This window comes from Gobio gobio (assembly GCF_949357685.1).
Source record: "Gobio gobio genome assembly, chromosome: 8".
NCBI lineage: Eukaryota > Metazoa > Chordata > Actinopteri > Cypriniformes > Gobionidae > Gobio > Gobio gobio.
The window spans coordinates 13,303,741-13,323,521 of record NC_137114.1 but is presented as its reverse complement, the minus strand read 5'-3'; the positions used below and the strand labels follow the sequence as shown (position 1 = coordinate 13,323,521).

Sequence of the window (19,781 nt, the reverse complement as noted above, 5' to 3'; positions counted from 1 at the left end):
GAGTATAAATGTACTGAATGCCAATGGAGGCCTATCTGAAGCCTTTCTCAGCCATCAGCTTTCAACAAAAATATCTTCATTTGTGTTCTGAATATGAACGGAGGTCTTACGGGTGTCGAACGACATGAGGGTGAATAATTTTTGGGTGAACGAACCCTTTAAAAAGACCAAACTTGGTAAACACTATACTAATAAAGCATACTATACAGAAAAATTGGTTTGTGCAGAATCGATAGCAAATCAACTTTCCCTTGAGCTTTTGATATATAAAAGGTCATGGTAATATAAGAATATCCTGAGCTGAAAACTTCCTTGTTAGTCAAAGAAAAGTTTTTATTGACACCAGGCCCAGCAAACAATCGATCTCAGATTGTGCCCGGCTGTGACGTGAGAGTGTAGTGAAGCGCCGCCTCAACAGAAGAAGAACAACGCCTGATTCTGTAGCCCCGCCCACCGAAGCTTTTCGGATTCCTATATTACAGGCGCCCGTATGTGTGTGTACAGTTTGCGGTTATATTCATCAAATCGGGTGGGCCAAGTAACATTAATAAAAAAATATATAATTCCAATCACTCACGGGTGGACGAGAGATAAATCATTGGGTTTGTTTGATAAAGACATTTTGCGAGCTCTGGCTGTGGGCTGGGCGATTCATTCCGGTTGCCACACGCTTTCACTGACAGGGGGAGCAGAAGCTCATTAAATACGCAAATCTTATCCAATCCTAGCTGTGGGCGTTTACTTCCAAGTCTTCAGTGCGGCACGCCCATAAAATCCGAGCGTGCAGGACTTTTATTTTTCTTTATAACGGTTTTCTATGGGAGGAAAACAATTAAACGAATTGCGTTCATATTCTGGGCTCTACTGCTTTGCTGTACAGTATGGTTTATTATGATGTTTACGGAGTTCTGTCTTTTAATATCACTGTCTTAGTGCAGTCAGCCACGTTAAAGCTACACTATGTAACTTTTCCGTCCACTAGAGGTCGCCTGTTCAAAACAAAGGCGTAGTTTGATGACGCCACATTTGAGCGCAGAATCTTGGGACATGTGGTCTTCACCTCACAGCCGGTGGAAAAGAGTCAGGATAAGACTCGGGCAGAAATCATGTTCATGGATGCGATTATTAATGTTACTGTAGTGTGAAGCAGAGCAGGAGCGAGTGTTGTGGAGCTGAGCAAGGCCGCAGGAGCGATTGAAGAGCGGGACTGTTATTATGGCATAGTCGCTGGCGGGACTTTTATTATGACACGGTTGCCGGCGCCACTTCCTCTTTTCCAGTGCTGAGTGTGAGGTAACGCAACTCTGTTTATCGTATTAGATATATCTGAGTGTGTTGAAAAGGAAGTTATGACGTTCGCTCGGCGGCTGCTATGACACTTGTTCACACTGCAGTAAGAGTAAAGTGTTTCACTGAATAAATCCGGAAACCAAGGGTGACGCAGAAATGACGCAATCGACAGGCGACTCCCTCACACGCATAGCTCACACGTCCCGGCTCCTCGGTTAAAATAGCAATTTCTCACGATTTACAAATAGTTGGAAACATTTGGGATATTCTAAGTACTCAACTGAACAAAATATATAACACTGGCCTAGTGGTTTCTGGATATTTTACTGCAAAAATCCTACATAGTTCACCTTTAAGCATTTTTCACATTAAGCATTTGACAGGGTATCTGCAGGTTTCACCAAGTCAAATTTAAGACTTTAAGACCTTTTCAAGACCATTATGAATTAAATTTAAGACCTATATCACGCAATTAAAAATAAAAACGTACAAAAGGAAATGCAGAATCACAAAATTACTTGCAAAATTAATTTATTCAAATTGAACAAAGTATTAGTAATCTTGCACTTCCTCATAGCTCAATCCCATCAGGATTAATATACAAACACACTACCGGTCAAAAGTCTGAGAACGGTAAGAATTTTTTATGTTTTTACATTCTCCTCACCAATGCTGCATTTATGTTATTAAAAATAAAAAAAGCTGTAATATTGTGACAGTTCTGTTGTGACTGTTTTCTATGTGAATATATAGTAAAGTGTCATTTATTCCTGTGATCAAAGCTGAATTTATCATCATTACTCCAGTCTTCAGTGTCACATGATCCTTCACTAAATCACTAATCATTCTCATATGAGGATCTGATGATCAACAAACATTTATGATTATTATCAGTGTTGAACACAGTTGTGTAAAACATTTTTTTTGGATTCTTTGATGGATAAAAAAAAAAAGTTAAAAAAAAAAAGATTTCTGAAGGATTATGTGACTCTAAAGTCTGGAGCAATGATGCTGAAAATTCAGCTTTGAATCACAGAAATAAATTCTATTTTTAGATATATATTGAAATATAAAATAGTTATTTTAAATTGTAAAAAATAAATAAATACAATTCACAATAATACTGTTTTTGCTGTATTGTGGATCAAATAAATGCAGCCTTGGTGAGCAGGAGAGACTTCTTTAAAAAACATTTTAAAAATCAAACCGTTCTCAAACTTTTGACCGGTAGTGTGTGTGTATGTATATACAATTTTTTTGTGAGATCAAAATTACTGATTTTGTGGTGGTCATTTTCAGAAATATGCATGTTTCTTTTTTTTTTTCATAATTAAGATGCCACATTTACCATATCATTATATTAGATGCACAATAGTCACACGTGGCAATAAAACAAACAAAATGCATGAATCTTGTTTGACAATAGGACAAATAAATACAACTTACATATACAGATACAAACAGTGCTTTAGTTTAGGTAGGCTACTGTTTGTTTTTCCCCGTCGTTGTTGTTTGATTAATACTAACGACACAGGCGGGGGGGGGGGGCTATATAGGCTAGGCTATATTGAGCTGCTTTCACTTTAAGGCCTACAGTAATGAGCCCATAGATATATCTATGAATGAGCCTAGATTCGGTACACTCGCGCGAGCGCTGACAGGCGGCAAACGCGTGCAGAATCCGCGGCCAGTCTGACATCAGTCCGTGTGTCAGTAGCGAATGAGTTCGGGGTTTCCATCGCTTTTTAGACTCTTTGTTTAGTGCTATCGGGCATATCAAACTTTTATTTGGTCATTATACGAGATGGCAGGTGAGAAAGATTCGCCTTTGCTTTCACGATCGCGTGAACTGGAAGAACTGGAGAACTGAAGCTGAAGAATAAAATCCGTTTGATGTGTCTGTGGTACAATCCGAAAGAGCCTCGCACCAATAACATGAAAGCTGATTGGCTGCTATATAAGATGCATGTTGGTCTCTCACTAGCGAAAAAACGAACTAACAACACACACACACACACACACACACACACACACACACACACTCTCTAAAACATTGCGGGAGCATTTCAATGAGCAAGAGGTAGCGTTACATGGACGTAGGAAAATTAAGACCCGTTTAAAATTATTTAAGACCTAGAACTTAATACTTCAGCGAATTTAAGACTTTAAATTCAAAATCAAAATTAAGGCCTTAAAAGACATTTAAGATTTTTTAAGATCCCGCGGGTACCCTGATTTGAGAATGTCCCTAGCATCGTTCCTTTGCTTCACGAATTTGCAGGGCAATCTGAATCTGTGGGTTGTCTCATTTGCAAACGAATTGTGTTGCTTTGGAAATTTAATGTGAATACAAATTACAAAGCGTTCACCAAATCCATGTGTTTTGTATTGACTTACCATCTAACGTTATCATAGTTGGTTAAATGAAGTCGGTGTGCCACCTACAGGCCTTTTGGGTGAAGTGTAGGTTGGTAAAAAACATGCAAAATGGCCATAACTACATTACCCTTTTTGATAGAATAATCGTGATTATCAGTTTAACCATTATCAGTGCAGCCCTAGCGGAAAGACATCAGTAAGTTTAAAAGCATCTTGTTTTTTTATTTGAATAAACAATTACATTTATTTAATAAATCAATTCATATAAAAAAACAAGATGCATTTAAACTGCACCTAAATTACAGTCTGGGGCCCTGTAATATAGTGCATATTTAGCAAAATGCTCATCTCTAGAATTATTTTTACAAATTGTTTTACTGATGTCTTTCCGCAGTTGAAACACTGAGTGAACTGTGCCTAGACAGTTCATAGACTAACACATTAATTAAAAAAAATACAAAATTGTAAAATCTATAGGTCAACCCAACCTTAGCATCCACAAAGCTCACGTTAACCAGTTGTAGCTAATCCACATTGAAACAGACGCTCATTGGGATTAGCGCTATTTAAACAACCATTTCGGTCAATGATTTTGGCTTTTCAAAACAAAAAAAATTAATTGGTTTGTAGTAAACCGCCAATATTACCTCTCTCCTGAATGACAGAACTGGATGCTGTCCACCTTATCCTAAAAATGAAACCAAGTATTGTGAATCAGGACACACCATACAAAGACATTCCCTCAAAATCTGTAGATTATTGAACTACTCCTAAAAACCGTCCGTTCTTACTGTGTGAGAGTCAAGCTCAGCTAATTTTTCTGGACAGCCACTGCCCATGTAGTATATCCTGATGACATCATCTGTGCTTCCTGTTGCAAGGAACATGCCACCTGTATAAAGAGAAACAAATGCACACTGAAAAAGCCTTATATAAACATATATGTGCAGGGAAACAAAAAGCCCTCCAGCAGTAGTTCAAGCATTGGGCCCATCTCACCGGGGCTGAAGGAAGAGCAGACTGTCTGAACACCAGGCCTCGGCCTCTCTGTGAATTTGTGTGGACGGTCGCTGGTGAACATTAAAGGAAAGAAAGAAGAATGAACCTCTGATCTGCACAATAGACCCACTCCTCATATTTTCATTTTAACTTGGCGGAGAACCCTCACCTGAAACAGCTATTATTCACATCCCACTGCCAGAAACACACCGTTGCATCAGTTCCTGTGGACACCATGAATCTTTTGGAGCCCTTGACAAACGGAGAGAACTACACAGAGAAAGAGGAAGTAGAAATACATGTTAGAGCAACCGAACAACATGCCTGTATAAGCAGCATTCAACACACCAAAAGATCCCACAGTAAGCATTATCATTAGGGGTAAGAGAACATGGCTTATGTAAAAGCGAGGTGTCATTTAGGCCATAGCACACATAAAATGTACGCACATTTTGCCACCATGAAAACCACCCGTTTACTAAAGAAAACAGAGCAGCCTTGATACATGCTGTAGTCTAGATGGAATGATCCTATCTTCACGCTGTTCAGTCACCGGAGAAGGAACTACACAAAGCACTCAAAGTTCACTTTAACTTAATCCCAAGGATTTGTGCAGATGAGTTTACGTTAGTAAATAGGGCTGCTCGATTATGGCAAAAATCATAATCACGATTATTTTGGTCAACATTGTAATACTGATTAATGCACATGATTATGAGTGGGCCATATGACCAAAACCTTACACGAGCGTGATTTCTGAAGGACACTTCAGAATGTTATTATTACATATATTCAGAATGCAATTTAGTGTCATGTGACACTAAAGACTGGAGTAATGATGTTGAAAATTCAGCTTTGCGTCGCAGGAATAAAGTGCATTCAAATAGATAACCGTCACTTCAAACTGAAATAATATTTCACAATATGTTTTTATTGTATTTCGCATCAAATCGATATCGCATGAATTATCGCAGGCGATACGTCCGTCATAATTAAGGCGATACGTCCGTCATAATTCATGCGATATGGCTCAGCTTGTCAGTGAACTACAGCTCTGTGTAGTAAATGCCGCTCCATCTGAAAGCAGGTGATGGCGATTTACTACTAATCAAGGAACCGGCTTTACTGACGAGATGCGCCTAACAATATTGTGTGATATATCGGCCAGCCCTACTTCATGGTCAGTAAGATATAATACAAGGCTGGTAAATCCACTTGTCAAGCCCATCCCCTGAATCAGCATTAATAAAAACAAAGCATGAAAAGTAAGGGTGGACGATCACTTTGAGACCTTATGCGCGGATCTAACATACTAATACACACGTGTCTCATAACTTACTGACACGCATCCAAACGGTTTATATTCACTTAAGATATAAAAGACTGTGTTTATGTAAACCTTAAGTGTATTTGGCAGTTGAAGTGCAATAATACGTAAAAGAGAATTTAGTTCAGTACTTGGGCGCTGTGTGAGACTTTTCTGAGTGTGGACACATGAACACGCACTAAAAGCCTATGTCAGAACAGCACACAACTGAGGCTTTAAAGAGGTCATGAACTGCATTTTTTTTTTTATTATTATTTTATGCTTCCTGTGGTGCACTTATGATGTTAGAGTGATTTTTACATCTAAAATGGTCAATTTAGAAATAAGGCATTTTTCCTACCCTGATCTTAGCACTCTGATGTGAACCTTCTGTTTGAAGGGGCGCTGCTGTGATTGGCTGCTGTGAGACTTCAGTGTAAACGCCCCACTGCTGTGATTGGCTGCTGTGAGACTTCAGTGTAAACGCCCCACTGCTGTGATCGGCTGCTGTGAGACTTCAGTGTAAACGCCCACTGCTGTGATTGGCTGCTGTGAGACTTCATTGTAAACGCCCACTGCTGTGATTGGCTGCTGTGAGACTTCATTGTAAACGCCCACTGCTGTGATTGGCTGCTGTGAGACTTCAGTGTAAACGCCCCACTGCTGTGATTGGCTGCTGTGAGACTTCAGTGTAAACGCCCACTGCTGTGATTGGCTGCTGTGAGACTTCAGTGTAAACGCCCACTGCTGTGATTGGCTGCTGTGAGACTTCAGTGTAAACGCCCACTGCTGTGATTGGCTGCTGTGAGACTTCAGTGTAAACGCCCACTGCTGTGATTGGCTGCTGTGAGACTTCAGTGTAAACGCCCACTGCTGTGATTGGCTGCTGTTAGACTTCATTGTAAACGCCCACTGCTGTGATTGGCTGCTGTGAGACTTCAGTGTAAACGCCCCACTGCTGTGATTGGCTGCTGTGAGACTTCAGTGTAAACGCCCACTGCTGTGATCGGCTGCTGTGAGACTTCAGTGTAAACGCCCACTGCTGTGATTGGCTGCTGTGAGACTTCAGTGTAAACGCCCACTGCTGTGATTGGCTGCTGTTAGACTTCATTGTAAACGCCCACTGCTGTGATTGGCTGCTGTGAGACTTCAGTGTAAACGCCCCACTGCTGTGATTGGCTGCTGTGAGACTTCAGTGTAAACGCCCACTGCTGTGATCGGCTGCTGTGAGACTTCAGTGTAAACGCCCACTGCTGTGATTGGCTGCTGTGAGACTTCAGTGTAAACGCCCACTGCTGTGATTGGCTGCTGTGTGACTTCAGTGTAAACACCCACTGCTGTGATTGGCTGCTGTGAGACTTCAGTGTAAACGCCAACTGCTGTGATTGGCTGCTGTGAGACTTCAGTGTAAACGCCCACTGCTGTGATCGGCTGCTGTGAGACTTCAGTGTAAACGCCCACTGCTGTGATTGGCTGCTGTGTGACTTCAGTGTAAACGCCCACTGCTGTGATTGGCTGCTGTGAGACTTCAGTGTAAACGCCCACTGCTGTGATCGGCTGCTGTGTGACTTCAGTGTAAACGCCCACTGCTGTGATCGGCTGCTGTGTGACTTCAGTGTAAACGCCCACTGCTGTGATTGGCTGCTGTGAGACTTCAGTGTAAACGCCCACTGCTGTGATTGGCTGCTGTGTGACTTCAGTGTAAACGCCCACTGCTGTGATTGGCTGCTGTGAGACTTCAGTGTAAACGCCCACTGCTGTGATTGGCTGCTGTGAGACTTCAGTGTAAACGCCCCACTGCTGTGATTGGCTGCTGTGAGACTTCAGTGTAAACGCCCACTGCTGTGATCGGCTGCTGTGAGACTTCAGTGTAAACGCCCACTGCTGTGATTGGCTGATGTGTGACTTCATTGTAAACGCCCACTGCTGTGATTGGCTGCTGTGTGACTTCAGTGTAAACGCCCACTGCTGTGATTGGCTGCTGTGAGACTTCAGTGTAAACGCCCACTGCTGTGATTGGCTGCTGTGAGACTTCAGTGTAAACGCCCACTGCTGTGATCGGCTAACATCTTTGCATATGAAATAAGTACTATGTATGTTAAACTCTCAAAAACGTACTACATTTTTACTATTACAGCTGTTAAGATGAATGAATCATGAAAAGTGTTGATTATGGCATTATATTTATATCTATTCCCATGGAACGAAAGGTTTCTAGTGATGAGCGTTGTACCCGATGACAGTCTGTTGAGCGCATGAATGCAGTGATCTCGGCATCGCAACTCTCACAAATGCTTTCATCATAACTAACAGTGCAAACGTGATGCAAATAAGAGATGAATTGTGCAGTGTAGACAACATAATTGATTATAACGTTTTGGCGCCAGTCCAGAACTCGGTTACTGATAAACTTGCGCTGTTTGATTGACAGTTTCAGCGATTGTAAAGGGAGCATTCTGTATATAATTTAATCACAATTTAAATAACTATTATTTTCATACTACTAATACATACTACTGAAGTTGACTGTTTAGTCACTTGCGTACTGTTGCATAAACAGCAAGAAGCGATTTCGAGAGATAGAACGTCTGACTGGAACGTCTGGCCCTCGTTTCGTTTGCGATCGTGTTTGGGCGGTGGTGTCACCCTTACTCCGTTCGGTACGGGGCCGCCTAAAGCACCAGTCGCACCGCCTTAAGGACGGCCCGAAGACAAATAAATAATGCTCAACTGAGACACTGTTGAAGATAAATAACCCGCATAACCAGACGTTTTCAGAGCTTGGTTTCAATAATAGCTGTTTTTGGACGTTTTTGTAGTACAATAACCACTTATATGTCAAAAGATCAAGGAAAATTTGATCTCTCAATTCCTGACCCCTTTAAAACACATACAAATAATAAACTTTCATGGTGACGAAGAAGTGCTATGTTACATTAATGCTGTGTTGCCAAAAATGTGATGTTGGGACGGCGGCGCCAGAACTGAACTGATAGCATGTGCACTGTAGCACAATACTCCGATCTCTCCTCAAAGACAGATGGAGACATTTAAATCATTCACAACCTAAAATCGTGATATCGCACTCCCCTGATAAGTCATACGGCACTCTCACCTGTAAAGAGGTAATGGATCCACTGTGGCCCTGCAGGACCGCAACTGGGGCACAAGTACGAAGGCACCAGACTCGAATGGATTTGTCGCAGCTACCGGCCGCAATAAGGGTATTCTCAAAGTTAACGGCGAGGTCTGATATCTCAGCGCAATGTCCTCTGAGAGTGGAGTGAAGCCTTCCGTCAAAGGAGGACCAGATCTTCACCAAGGCATCGTCGGAACCCTGCGGGACAGGAAACGAACAGGGTCAAGCACGGGACAACAAAGAGCCGAGTACCAGGGGGCAAACCCAAGAGATTGATGATGCTCACCGTAAAAATCCTGGAACCTGTTCGATCAAAGGCGATACAGTACACGGCAGAGAGATGTCCCAGGATCCTCCTGTGCATCCTCATGTGCTGATAATTGCTGACAGGGTTGATAGAGCTGAAGCGCTGAGCTCCTGTGAGCTCTCTGCCTCGACACACCTCCACTACAATGACAGAGAGGAAATCCACTCAACATTTCATTCCTCTTTTAGCCAAGACAGATGTCAAAATGCATTAAACGTGGATCAGGGATGGATGATTATAGCCACGACCTCAAGTAACTTACTCTAAATTTGACCTAAGTAAATGCACACTATTAGCCACATATCCAAGTGTTTATGCGGAGTGTGGAAGTATTAGCGCACTTAAAAGGGATAGTCCACCCAAAAATGAAAATTAGCCCATAATTTACTCACCCTCAAGTCATCCTAGGTGTATATGACATTCTTCTTTCAGACGAATAAAATCTGAGTTATTACAAAAGTCCAGGCTAATCCAAGCATTGGAATGCGGTCGGTCAAAAGTTTACTTGATAAAGGTAAATACATTTATTGAATTGAATTTTTAAAAAAATTAAATAGTTAAATAAAAATATAAAAAAACATTTTGCTATGGTGCCGAAATTGGTACAGAGTACCGTAAAATGATGGTATTGGTACAGACTACTGGAATTTTGGTATCGTAACATCCTTAGTCCCTATTGTTGTTTGCTATTGTGTTTCAGTTTGTTATATTTTATAATTTATTCATTTTTATATAATGTATTTATTTGCTTTATGATCTTCGATGTTAAGGCTACTTGTCTGTCGGCCTGATTACATTTGCACTGATTTTTCTCTTTTAAGTATTTCAGTTCGTTGTATGGGCTATTTACTTATTTGTTTATAATTTATATTCATGCCTGACATTTTAAAAATATTTTACTTTCATAATTGTTTTTTTTTTGGTATTGGTATTTTAGTTTCTATAGGTTGGCGTTTTGATCTGACAAAAGTCCATGCAATGTTTGCCGGTGTCACTGCGGCAAGCAATAGGCCTTTTTGCACACTCAAATTTATATTTTAAAGCCTCATTATTAAGGTTTAGTATTTCTCCCCCGACTAATGACTAAAATTAACGACTAAGAGTCAACTAGGACAATCTTAAGTCCTGGGCAACCCTAATTTTATTTAAAGGGTTAGTTCACCCAAAAATTCTGTCATTAATTACTCACCCTCATGTCGTTCGACACCCGTCAGACCTCCGTTCATCTTCAGAACACAAATGAAGATATTTTAGTTGAAATCTGATGGCTCTGAAAGGCCTCCATTGGCTCAATGGCACTTTACACTCTCAAGACCCTTAAAAGGTACTAAAGACGTCGTTACAAAGTCCATCTAACTACAGTGGCTCTACAATAACTTTATGGAGTGACGATAATAGTTTTTGTGCGCAAAAAACCCCTAAAGAACGACTTATATAGTGATGATGATTTCAAAACACGTCATCATGAATTTTCGAAGCGCTATGAATCAGTGAGTCGAATAAGCAGTTTGAATCGCCAAATTTCAGCAGTTTGGCGGCTTGACACGCGATCCGAATCATGAATCGACTCACTGATTCATAACGCTTCGAAGCTTCATGAGGCCGTGTTTTGAAATCGTCATCACTATACAAGTCGTTATTTAGGGTTTTTTTGCGCACAAAAACTATTCTCGTCACTCCATAAAGTTATTTTAGAACCACTGTAGTGAGATGGACTTTGTAACGACGTCTTTAGTGCCTTTTAAGGGTCTTGAGAGTGCACAGTGCATTGTGCCAATGGAGGCCTTTCAGAGCCATCAGATTTCAACTAAAATATCTTCATTTGTGTTCTGAAGATGAACGGAGGTCTGACGGGTGTCGAACGACATGAGGGTGAGTAATTAATGACACAATTTTCATTTTTGGTTGAACTAACCCTTTAACAAATAACTTGCTTTTAAAAGCTGAAAATAATTTAAATTTCATAAAATTAAGTGAGGTGACAAAATCAAAATGGACAAATCTTACTTTTATGAAACATTGCAGTGTTTATTATAAGTGATTTATCCAGGCACATCAATTCACGTACCCTCGTAATCTTTCACCACAAAAACGTTTTGAAAAATAAAAACCTTCCCTCCCCCCGCAACCGCATCTCTTCTCCAATGACGTGTGCTCCGTGCAAGCAAACAACTATCCAATCAATTCCCGATGGACAAAATGAAGTCCTTCCCTACCGTTTCACTCAAGCATATACACAATCTTTCCTTTTCTTTCCTATTTCTTTCTCTTTTAAGTTCAGTTCAGTTATTTCAGTTCGTTGTATAGGAAAGAAAAGACGATCACAACTTCCATTTCAAGCGGATAAAAGAAATAAAGCAACCTTTTATTTTTTATCAAAAAATTGTCATTGTTGAGCATTGTTACAGGTGAACTAACCCTTTAACAAATAACTTGCTTTTAAAAGCTGAAAATAATTGTTACAGGTGAACACTATAACAGACAACACTATAACAGACGGCACTCACCTATATTGGCATCCCTGCAGTTTAAAGGCCTCTCTGGTGGTCTCCCTCTATGAAGGGCCGCGAACGTGGAGGCTTTCCATCTGCTACTGCCGCAGTCTGGAGATGTGGAGAGCAGGCAGACGGTGGGCACATTTAGACTTGGATAACTGACAGACTCACAGCAAGGTCGATGGGGTTGAATGCTCCAGCCTGATCTCACCTTTTGACCGTCGCAGTAAAGAGTGTTTCCCGGCCCCCAGGAGAGAGTGCACTCCTGGCACACCAGACGGAGCCTCTCGGTCCAGAATCGGGCCGATCTGCTTGCATATCTGCAAAAGGTGGTCTGGTGCGATATGTCTGTTGGCAGCAACCTAACAAAGAACAACAGATCTTTACACCAGGAGGACGCAATAAAGTCGCTTAGTTTGCTAATGTCATGCATTTCCAATGAAAAAAAGGTTTAGGTGTCTTTAACTGCCATGTTCTTACATCAAATAAAAATTAATAGTTAGAAACAAATGTACTTGTGTTGATGTTGCATTGAAGAAACACGTGTGCTGCTATTGAGATGGGATGTGTGACCCTGGACCACAAAACCAGTCATAAATCTCACGGGAATATATTTGTGGCAATAGCCAACAACACATTGTATTGGTAAAAATTATCGATTTATATGCCAAAAATCATTAGGATATTAAGTAAAGATCATGATCCATGAAGATATTTAGTAAATTTCCTACCGTAAATGTATCAAAAATGTATTATTAGTAGCAATATGCATTACTAAGGACTTAATCTGGATAATTTTAAAGGCGATTTTCTCAATATTTTGATTTTTTTTGCACCCTCAGATTCCAGATTTTCAAATAGTTATATCTCTGCCAAATAGTCATATTCTAACTAACCACACATCAACGGAAAGCTATTTATTCAGCTTTCATGTGGTGTATAAATCTCAATAACATTTAAAAAAAAAAAAGACCTGTATGACTGGTTTTGTGGTCCAGGGTCAAATATGGGTAAGATTCGGACAGGTCTGGTGATATGGGTAGGTTTAAGAATGGGTTAAAAGGGAAGGGTCAACAGTGTAATTATAGATGTAATAACAGAAACGATTCACAGATAATAATGTGTACTTTACAAACATGTACGCAATAAGCGCATTATCAAATGACTCATTTAAATCTCAGTATATATTAAACATTCAAAATAAAGGTGGGCCAAAAAAAATATCAAAACAAAATATATAATATTGGATTATGATTTATAGCAATACCTGTCCTTAACACTTAATTATAATTGCTATTTTTTTCCCCTTTATCTTTTCTCTGGCTTTTAACCAAGCAAGCAGACAACTAAATTGCAATTTTAAGTAGCTGTCTTGTTATATTTTGTCCATTTAAACGGTTAAGATAACTGACTGCGGTCGCGACCCTTCAGGAAAACATAAATAAAAGCCCGTCTCATGCGGCTGAATGCAAGGAGTTTATGCAAATCGTGTCCCTTTATCGGCCAATCAGAGCGCAGGTCACATGCAAAATAAAAAGCCGACGCCGAATCCTGATATCTGATTGGACGGTTTAATATCCTGACGTAGCCACAAGCCGCCGAGGCCCCGCCTTTAACTGCAATACAGCACTAAATAATAGGGAAGCAGTCAAAACACACCGAACCCCGAAGAACTGCTCTAATAATAGCGCAACACGATCCAATCAAAGATGGCAAAGATATCACGGATGTATAACAGAACGGAAGGAAAGAGTTCAGATGCCTGTCATTTAAAGTCGAGCCTAAATCGGTCACAAAACACACACACACACACACACACGTGTGAGAATTAAACAAGCCATGCACATGCTCCAGAAACAAAATCAAAACACTTACCAAATCTTCATATGCTCGCGGGTGCTCATTCCCTTCCCAATCCAGCCGACGTGGAAGGAGCTATCAACAAAATAAGCCGGTTAATGAGGAATGCGAAAGCAAAGCGATCAAGTGATCTTAATTATATTAAGTATAAGGTAAACAAAGTTTAAGCAAAGAGATAATGAAAAGTAGAGTATCGCCGAATCCGTGTTTCAATCCAAGAGGGACCCAAACACACACACACACACACTGATGGACATGAAGTACTCGAGCAACACACCTGATTTTCCTCCAGCTCACACACAAGAGCCTGCAACAGATGAGAATGAGCTGTGTTTTGATCCACACGAGCATCATTTAAAACACACAATACTGGCTTTAAAGTCTCGACGACTGAAGGCAACTCACCTCGGCCGCTTTCCGACACGGCCCCGTGCTCAAATAGCGCGATATCAAGTAATATAACTCTGCGAAAGGACACCGCGAGATCGTTCATTATTGGATTTAGGTTAAAGAGACCATCAAAGTACCTCTTAATAATATTCCTAAATGCTACTTTTTGTGGCTTACCCGATTCAAGGGGTGAAATACTCCCATTTCTGGCTGCAGAATCGGCCATAGCTCAAAGAATACGGTGTCTGGAGACGAACTTTATGTGTAGTTTGTAAATTAAATAATTATTTAATGTTGATTGTACGCTTCGTACCCCTCCACGATTGCTCCCGCTTTCTGTTCGGCCAGTTTTCGGTCGCCATTGGAAGTATGAGGCCTGAGCTCACAGCTACTTCCGCCCGCACAGCGGAAACAGGGGGAGGGGGTGCAACCGCTCGTCTTCTTCAGCAAAACACAAGCCACGCGGACATTTAAAAACGCAAACGTTCAACGTTCAGGTCGAACCTTTATTGTCGTGCCGTCAAAAGCGAACCGTTCCTCGAAGAACGACGGCAAAGCGCGTTCCCGTTCGAAGAAGGACAAACGGCTAACCCGTGACGTCACTTTGAATGGCGACAGTAGAACCGTTTATCTTTTGTCTTTAAAACAGTCTATGGTTTGAATATGCAAACAACTAATGTTCACCACCCCCTACTTATTATCACGTGCATGCGGGATGTATATTATAATAAATGTGCCAAATTTACACAAATAATCCACTGACAAAAACAGCACATATCCCGAGGTTCTCCAAACATCTCCCTTTCCCCCCTTAAATACTGGAACAGTTGCCTCAGAAAGTATTCATACACTACACAAATGTATGTATTTGCATATAAAAGAAAACAAAATATCAAGCAAAGTGACTTCTTTTAAATAGTTAGCACAAGCAAGCATACCATTCATGCTAAACAAGCTTGTTAGGTTTTATAAAGATATACAATATCACAGATAGCCTAGTTGGATATCTAACTTTAGCCACATAGCTACATGTAGCACTTCTTTAACGTTAAGCGATAGACCAAATCTCAACTGCTTGATTGTTTATATCGTTGGAAACTGACATACATCCACTTAAATCATCGGACCATATGGTTAAAAGTAAAACACAGTCAAAATGTATAAATTTGAGGCCACTTGCTTTTATATTTGTTGACATTTTAAGTGCAGCTTGAGTGTCCAGATATTTATAGATCCAATGTATATACTGTAGTGAAACTAGTTAAGTTTTTAGCATATTGTATTTTAATACAAGTTGGTTTTTGAGATCAAAATCCTATATAGTTGTAGTATGAAGTATTGATAATCACTATAGTTGGTGATTATTACAAAACTGTCGACCGGAGGTGTTCATGAATATTGGCCACATACTTTTAGCCTGACCTTCAAGACATGAAAATAAAAGCTTTCAATAATGTAGATCCTAAAACCCCATTCAATTGCATGGATATTTAATCTCTTTATAAAAGAAAACACACAAAAAAAACTTTGATAAGATTCACAAACAATGAAAACATTGTTCTTCTGACTCTTCTTTTGTAATTTTGACCCGCAATGTATTTTCTTTTAATTTTTAATTATTCATTGGAGTGGTGCAAGACCTTGTCAGTTTCGTCACATTTGAAATTGGAACACACACACACACACAACAGACTGAATGCAAGGAGTTTTTATGGTTGTAATAAAAATAGCAACAAATCTCTCCTAGCAGATTCCCTCAGGTCAATTAAACCCCCATAGGAATTAATGGGAAATGGGGTAAAATTAAGGGATGAGACCATCCCCACTACATACAAAACACCCATTAAAATGAATGGGGGGCATATAATGGGGCAAGTTCCCCCCAAATAAAAATCAGTCAGTGACAATGCAGATTTGAACATTTACAATGCAGAACAGTGAAATAAGGATTCCCAGTCTCAGCTTCATCAATGAAAAGTTTATAATAGATATAGGATTTAAAGAGTTTATAATCAGGTCTGTGTACTTTTTATTTTAAAATATCGAAATATTGCAAATTATTTTAAATTCATGAAAAGGAGACTGAAGGGTTGCCACACATTTTGACAATTATTTTCCATGTTTTCTAAATATATCCTTATAAGCTCACAAAGAGCCCTTTCTAGCCAATGATAGAATATTAAATATTACACAAAAACGATATGCATCTAATGCAAGATAATGTCAATGAAGAATTACTTTTCCATCTCTCTCTTCCACGTGGATTTTGATCTGTTGGATATTAAATATTTTGTTCCATTTTATCATAGAAAGGAAAACAAAAGGGCAAAATATCATGGTGAAATTACACCCATTTTATTGGCATATCATACCACTCATTACAGATACAACTACATAAAAAATGGAAATAAAAGAAACTGTACATGTGTACTTTAAACCTAAAAACCTTGAGTGATATAGCTACTGCTGACATGTTCACGTGAAAGAAATTACAGTAATTTTCTTATAACATCAGCTACAACCTGCATGTTTAACACTGTAACAGCTGTTATTAGCTTCGCTAACACACACGATTCCATTTTTCATCCTCTTAAAGTACCATCACATACTGCATATAGAAATTATGAAAACCTTTTCACAGCAGCTATACAACAATGTTATTGCAATGCTATCACCACACAGAGACAAGTCAATGTAAATCACAAATCTGATGAGTGTTCCAGTACTAGTGAGCAGGATCATTATCAAAGCTGTTGATTCATAAAACGGTTTGAATAAAGAGGTTTCAATTTATAGAATACAGCTTACAAAAAAAGAAGAAAAAAAAAACATTTCCTTATAGAACCCCCTTCCCAGACAACACAGGCTACATACAGACGTCCATCACATTGCCTATGGAATGTTAGTGTCTCAGGCAAACGCTCCCAGTTTCAAGAAATTTCATTTTTAAAACGTTAAAAATGGCACAATCACATTATCTGTTGCAACCTGTTCCGCTCCCCTCCCTTTTTTAAAAACAAAACAGAGTCAAAAAAGAATAAGTAGTAGTCATTAGTTGTTTCATGACTGTAATTGTTCTTCTGGAAAAACTGGAGTGGGAAAAGATGGAATCCCTCTTCTAAAGCTTTTCTCTTGAAAGTTGTCTATAAAATGAGCTTCTAATATTGAACTACTAACAAAAAACCTGCTTTTTTTTTCTTTTTTTTTTAGAAAATAGTCAATAAAAATATTCCTCTGTATTGTACAAGAAAAGAGGTATGGGAGCTCTGGTGAAATGTAATCAACGTTATTTAGCAGCTCCCTCCTTCTCCTCCTCGCCTTCATCCTCTTCATTGTCCTCCTGTAACAAATAAATAACCTTAGCCACAGATAAAACCGGACTAATGAGAAGGCAATATTATACAAGACCTCAGTGGGTTGGAATAATCGTTCTGACTTACTTCATCAGCTTTGGTCTCTCCGTTCTCCGCTGGAGTTTTCTCCTCAGACTCGGCCTCGGGCTTCGCATCCTCTTTCTTCTCCTCTGGTTTGGCCTTTTCTACATCCTTAGCCTTCTTGCCCCTTGCAGGTGCCTTCTGTGATGGCCCAGAAAATACACGGTTAAGCTATTGCAGATAGCGTTCATTGCGAGCATTAAAGCTAATTTTGGTAACCGATTTACCTTTGGCTTGGGCTCAGACTTTGGCGTATCGGGTTTCTGTAAAACAGAAGTCAGCATAAGCCATGTGCATCACAAAAAGGTAATTGCGTAAATATGAACTCAGGAGGACTGACAAAACCAACTTACTCCTTGAAGTCTCTCGGACCGTCTTTTGGGCTGTTTGATGAGGGAAAGATGGGAAAAGGCAACAAACCAAACAAGCATTAAGTATCAGAGTTGTATGCAAAACCGTGTTATATGTGTAACAGTAATAGACTCAAACTCACCCCAGCTGCTTCAGTGTCATTGTTAGCCTGTACCAGAGGAAACAGAAGCTATTAGTATGTGTACATGAATGGCTGACTGAGGGGGTCACTAAAAGTGAATATGGGGGAGGGGGACCAATCCAATTGCTTTATTGACTCTTTTAACATTTCCGGGTTTCTCAGAAGAAGCGGAAATAATCACAGCTGGTGAATGGGAGACTAAATTAAATAGATTTTCTGTTATCCCATTTGCTCAAATAACAAAAGAAAAGCTATTCACAACTTTCAAAAAGAGTTCAACCAAAAAAGGGGGGAAAAAGAGATTGATAACAGCAGTCAGTCAATTTTACCATCAGTTAACTTTTTTTATTTTTTATCAAAAGGCAATATAATACAAAGTAAAGTGTTATTAATGTAAATATATTTAAAAAAACAGAAAGAAAAAACTCATTTTCAGAAATTACGATACTGATGACCGTTAAAACGCGTCATCAGTCTGTGAAAAAGGTCCATTATATAATCTAAAAGTAAACGTGGGGGAGGGGTCAATCCAAATCCTTTACTGTACTTAAATTTGTCGCGAAAACGCAGCGAAATTAAAATAAAATGTAAACAGAACTAAAAGATGGCGCAAATTAACACCATCGCTAATTTATTATCGATAATAACGAAAAAATTCCGCGCCGAAGGGGGAGGGGAACGTAAGCTCCGCCTCCACCGACACATTTCACTCACTTTCGACGAGCAAACACACAACACATTTTAAGTTTGTTAACATAAACCAGCTTAGGCGTCGAGAACGCGAATTAATTTAGTAGTTAAATACGAGGTGAAAACTTCTTAAGCCACTTTACGAAGTCCGCTTCAAAGGTCAAATGAAAAACACACACGGGCTAGTCACGCGAAAACGTAATTATGAAATAACCCTGCGGGGATAAACTCGTTCGGATAAAGCTTGAAATGTGTTTAGGCAGCCATGACGCTACGGTGTGTGTGTGTGTGTGTCCTACTCGAGGACCATATGGATTCGTACACAACTACACATGTATTTACAGGTCCACACGGGCCTAACAAAGATCCCGATGTCCTCAAACACACAACTTCAACCAAACGCACATGTATATGGTTATACAGATATTAAAACACCGCAGTTAAAAGAAAAACATTTGCAGGACAAGCTCATCTCCACGAGGAATAACATGCCCAAACGTTACGAGGTTACACCCCTTTGTCTGATTATTAATTTGCGTATTCTCTACACGATTGTATTGTAAAAGTAAAGCCGAGAATGCTCTTTGTGGCGTGTTTGTTTGGTTTTTTACATATCCTCTCGCAGTCGACACCATTGCTCAGCTCTAAGTAAAAAGGCGCCAGATTCATGCCACCGACTCGCCTGCCCTAGATTACGAATTAACACATGCAAAATGCAGCAAACACTCAGATAACTTTACATAAAGCTTACTAGATACGTGCATATTTAATTATTGCATGCTTTTAAAAAATTATACTATAAAACAGAATAAAATATCCAATATTTTGGAACTTACTTTGCTCCTTTTCGGCATGGCTGCTTAAAGCTTGTATGCTTTCAGAACAAAAACAGGAAATAAATTAAAATAGCTTACGCACTGGTAAGTAAAGTGTAAAAACCAGGTCTAGGAAACACTGAAGCAAGCATTAATGTTCTATCGGAACAGAAACTAGCTGGAA

At 39.6% G+C, this 19,781-nt stretch overlaps 2 protein-coding genes across 2 annotated transcripts in view; both read right to left on the bottom strand.

Annotated features, from left to right (window-relative positions):
- Positions 1 to 14,578, bottom strand: part of brwd1 (bromodomain and WD repeat domain containing 1) — a 49,833-nt gene extending 35,255 nt beyond the window's left edge. Inside the window, exons 1-12 of the mRNA XM_079824153.1 lie at positions 14,343 to 14,578; positions 14,181 to 14,239; positions 14,053 to 14,082; positions 13,791 to 13,850; positions 12,127 to 12,277; positions 11,928 to 12,023; positions 9,400 to 9,560; positions 9,090 to 9,311; positions 4,838 to 4,938; positions 4,669 to 4,739; positions 4,461 to 4,561; positions 4,317 to 4,357 (exon numbers count right to left, since the gene is read on the bottom strand). Of these exons, the coding sequence (XP_079680279.1) occupies positions 4,317 to 4,357; positions 4,461 to 4,561; positions 4,669 to 4,739; positions 4,838 to 4,938; positions 9,090 to 9,311; positions 9,400 to 9,560; positions 11,928 to 12,023; positions 12,127 to 12,277; positions 13,791 to 13,850; positions 14,053 to 14,082; positions 14,181 to 14,239; positions 14,343 to 14,391 (1,142 nt within the window). The 5' untranslated portion in view covers positions 14,392 to 14,578. The remainder of the gene's footprint in view (positions 1 to 4,316; positions 4,358 to 4,460; positions 4,562 to 4,668; positions 4,740 to 4,837; positions 4,939 to 9,089; positions 9,312 to 9,399; positions 9,561 to 11,927; positions 12,024 to 12,126; positions 12,278 to 13,790; positions 13,851 to 14,052; positions 14,083 to 14,180; positions 14,240 to 14,342) is intronic.
- Positions 14,579 to 16,498: 1,920 nt separating this feature from the next.
- hmgn1a (high mobility group nucleosome binding domain 1a) lies at positions 16,499 to 19,758 on the bottom strand. Its single transcript, XM_079824430.1, has 6 exons — positions 19,619 to 19,758; positions 18,093 to 18,119; positions 17,953 to 17,982; positions 17,827 to 17,862; positions 17,606 to 17,740; positions 16,499 to 17,505 (listed from the first exon to the last, which is right to left on the bottom strand). Exons 1-6 carry the CDS (start codon positions 19,634 to 19,636, stop codon positions 17,452 to 17,454), a joined length of 300 nt encoding a protein of 99 aa, XP_079680556.1. The 5' UTR covers positions 19,637 to 19,758; the 3' UTR covers positions 16,499 to 17,451.
- Between the last annotated feature and the right edge of the window lie 23 nt (positions 19,759 to 19,781).